Source organism: Pygoscelis adeliae, unplaced genomic scaffold (genome assembly GCF_000699105.1).
Source record: "Pygoscelis adeliae isolate BGI_AS28 unplaced genomic scaffold, ASM69910v1 Scaffold105, whole genome shotgun sequence".
In the NCBI taxonomy this organism is placed as follows: Eukaryota; Metazoa; Chordata; class Aves; order Sphenisciformes; family Spheniscidae; genus Pygoscelis; species Pygoscelis adeliae.
In genome coordinates, this window is record NW_008824807.1 from 627665 (window position 1) to 631059 (window position 3395).

The 3395-nt window shown below is 37.4% G+C and overlaps 1 protein-coding gene across 1 annotated transcript in view; it reads right to left on the reverse strand.

Moving 5' to 3' along the window:
* NUP43 (nucleoporin 43kDa) overlaps positions 1-3395 on the reverse strand; it is a 12600-nt gene that overhangs the window by 603 nt on the left and 8602 nt on the right. The window contains exons 7-9 of the mRNA XM_009324156.1: positions 3043-3108; positions 2389-2540; positions 1275-1398 (exon numbers count right to left, since the gene is read on the reverse strand). Of these exons, the coding sequence (XP_009322431.1) occupies positions 1275-1398; positions 2389-2540; positions 3043-3108 (342 nt within the window). The remainder of the gene's footprint in view (positions 1-1274; positions 1399-2388; positions 2541-3042; positions 3109-3395) is intronic.

Sequence of the window (3395 nt, forward strand, 5' to 3'; positions counted from 1 at the left end):
AATTTTGTTTATATGTTCTCAGAATTTGCAGAAACATAGTAGGCATGAGACAGACATAATGGGAATATCATTTTACATTTAAGTCAGTTTTCAGATTAGTTAACAGATGTTGTCATCCCTTTGTTGTCACCTCATCAAAAATAGCTTTAAAAAAAAAAATCGAGTACTTGAAGTGATTACAGAAACCTGCTACCAGCTCTGTCCTCAGTTAAGACAAATAGGTCAGTACAGCTATGAACTCATCTCGCTAAACAAACAGTGCAAGTATCTAAAAGTTATTCCAGCCAGAGACTAAAGCAAGGACAGACCTAAGAACAAAGTCTGTTTATGAGTGTCTTGCTATGTTTGGGGCATCAGCTTTGCTTTAATAACATTTATTCCCTACCATCCCTTCTCCCTACTTACTCTGCAGCAAGCGATATACCTGGATTTGACTTTGAATTTTTTTTCCGCGTAAGATTTTGCATCCAAACTGAATTCTCACAGTTTGAGAACTACCATTCAGCATAAAATTAACAAGTGGCTGAAGTGGTGCTAAAGGGTTTATATTTAATATACCTGAAAACATGCAGAGTGCAACTTGAATCAGTTATCCTATTGTTTCCCTATATAGAACTGAGCTTTGAATGGCAACTTTGAGGCCAAAGGCAGCAGATGACATCTGAAAGTTTCCCCACTGTTTACAGTCTGAAGTGGCAAGCAATTAAGCAGTCTTTGTGACTAGAATGTGAAAATAAATGTTTATATTAAGTCAGTATCATATCTTTAATTAAAATCCTTCCATGATACAAAGGGATCCAGTTTCATTCACTGAAAATTCCAATTATGACCTTGAATAGTAAATTCATAATTTCTCTATCCTATTAGCATATCAATTATTTTGGTATTATAACATTTTGTATATCTCCCTCAGAGACTCAGATAGTAATGTGTTATTTAGGCTGCCTTCATGTCTTTTCTATATACAGATGATTTTTAAGTGAACACGATCTGTCTTTGAAATACTAGATGTGCCCCTTCACACATTGGACACATTGCAGCAGATTAAAAAAAAAAACAAAAAACAAAAAAACAGTCCACAAAAAACTCACACAACTGTTAGCCTTGTAATTCGTTTTCCTTAAGTGCCTATCAGGGCTTTCTTTCTAAGAAAAGAAACCAGCTTTTAATTTTCTGTGTTAGGATTGTGTTATCAATTGGGTCATGCGAGAACATTGACTTTAATTATGTTGCCAACTGACAAATTCAGTGCAGACTGACTTCAACCATCCTTACCTTGATGAAGAAAAGATGGTTTTTCAGATATGTCTGTGGAAGTATCCCAGTGCCAAAGAGATCCATCTTCAGAACACGTAAATAAGTGATCAGGGTTGGAGGGATGGAAGTGAACTTCCCACACTGGAAGCATCAAACCAAAACCAAACAAAACCACTTCAGAACGAGCATCAAGTACTTCGCTCAGTGCACTTTGGCTAGTATGATATGGATATGCACTTACAAGAACGCAGGCCTCAACCAAAACCTTCCATTCTTAAGTGTGTGTGGGTAGGAGACCCAAAACCCCACCCTTAGTTATTTACTGCAGTTTTCCCTCCCCTCGGAGAGGAAAAGAAAAAAGAAAGGAAAAAAAAAAAAAGAAGAGACTCTATTTTGTTGCATTTTCAGTACTGTGAAAACTGTTAAAGGTTAAAATCTTATCTGAATTCAGGCATTCTGAATACTTTCTCATGCCATCTTCCCTACTATTAAGTTCAAATCTGCACACAGCATGCATTCCTTCCCAGCACGCACATTATTATTTTGTGTCTAAATACCACAACCGTGGAAGAGATATTTAAGTCAGTAAAACTTAACATCAAGAAATATTTTTACTCCTTAAATATAATTTTGGCATCAAGTCAAGAAATTTTCAGCGCAAAATGAATTGCTATCTTGTTCATATGAAGTTAGCAGGAAAGTGAGCTGTTTCAGCATTGTGGAGGCACCCAATGGATCTGTACTATCTTCAGTTTCCTCTCCTTCCTCACGTTTTCAAGTTTGTTAGTAACTGCATTCTTGCTTTACTATACCTGCATACCACAGCATCAATTTCTGTAACTATTAATATACCTACCCTTCTAGAAACACAGCCATTCTGATTAAATGTATCCAATGACTCACTAGAGAACTGCTTACTAATCCTAGTTTCAGTTTAGACAGAGTTGGCTTTTAGATAAGAACAGTCTCATATACGGAGAAGGAACAAACTGAAGCCAACTGGATGAAGACACATTAAGTAGCAACTATGTGATTGTTTTCTATCATAGCTACAACACCTCATTTTTTACAGAAATTAGAAATTTTTCTAAAATACCACCTTCTTCTCTCCCCTCCATTTCAGGTACTTACTTTCTGCTTCATGAGCATTTAGCAGGGACACTGGCATAGTACCCTGCCTGATGTCCCATATACTCAGCATCCCATCCTGGCCCCCTGTGGCCACAATATGCTGCTGATTGGGATGCCTGTCCACACAGTGCAGTGGAACTCTGTCACCTGTCCTGCAAAGGAGAAGAAAAAACAAACAAACAAACAAACATGAATGCTTTACTCAGCTTCTATTTTCTCCTTCTTAATCCCTAGGAGCATTGACGAACAAGGTAACGGTATCGACTGCAGCTTCAGTTCCTGCAGCATCTGGTCACTACAGGCTGAAGCCGCCTGACACCTACTGGAAATTAGAGGTATGTCAATAACATGAAGGTACAATTGGATGAGCATCAGGTTCTGTGCCCTGTGGTACGCAGGCACCTACACAGTATCTGACAGCTTTACAAGAGTGAGAAAACCTTGCATACAGACAATACTCTAAGTATACCTACAATAACAACAAGGTTACTCTGAAGTTCATGTTATAATTACAGTTTCAACACATACTAAGAGTTACAAAGGGAGACTGGGCACTAACAAAACCAGGCACCTCAACCACAGCTAATTAACAGCAACGGGAATTATTCCACTGACAACAACAGGATTTGAATCTAGCTCAGTTTGTTTTCTCACGATACCACAGAAGGCACAAAATTATCATTCAAACGCATTTCAAATGCCAGAAACTTTATATTAGGCCTGTGGATAAAAACAGATGTAAAGTCTAATCGGGGAAAGAGAGAGTTTTGGGTTGAGGATGGTTGTTTGGTTTTTTTTCCCCTTAAAAAAGAGCAAGTGTACAGGTACAATAGTCCTTCAACAGTTAAATCATAAAACAAACCACCTAAATACAATGCTCCACCACAATAGTAATTCAGCCATTAAGCAGAGTCTGCTTTTGATTATTTAAATACCAAAGAAGTTAAAAACCTTCTTTTAAAAAAAAAAAAAATCACTCATTTATCATCCCATTGTCAAGAAGCCAT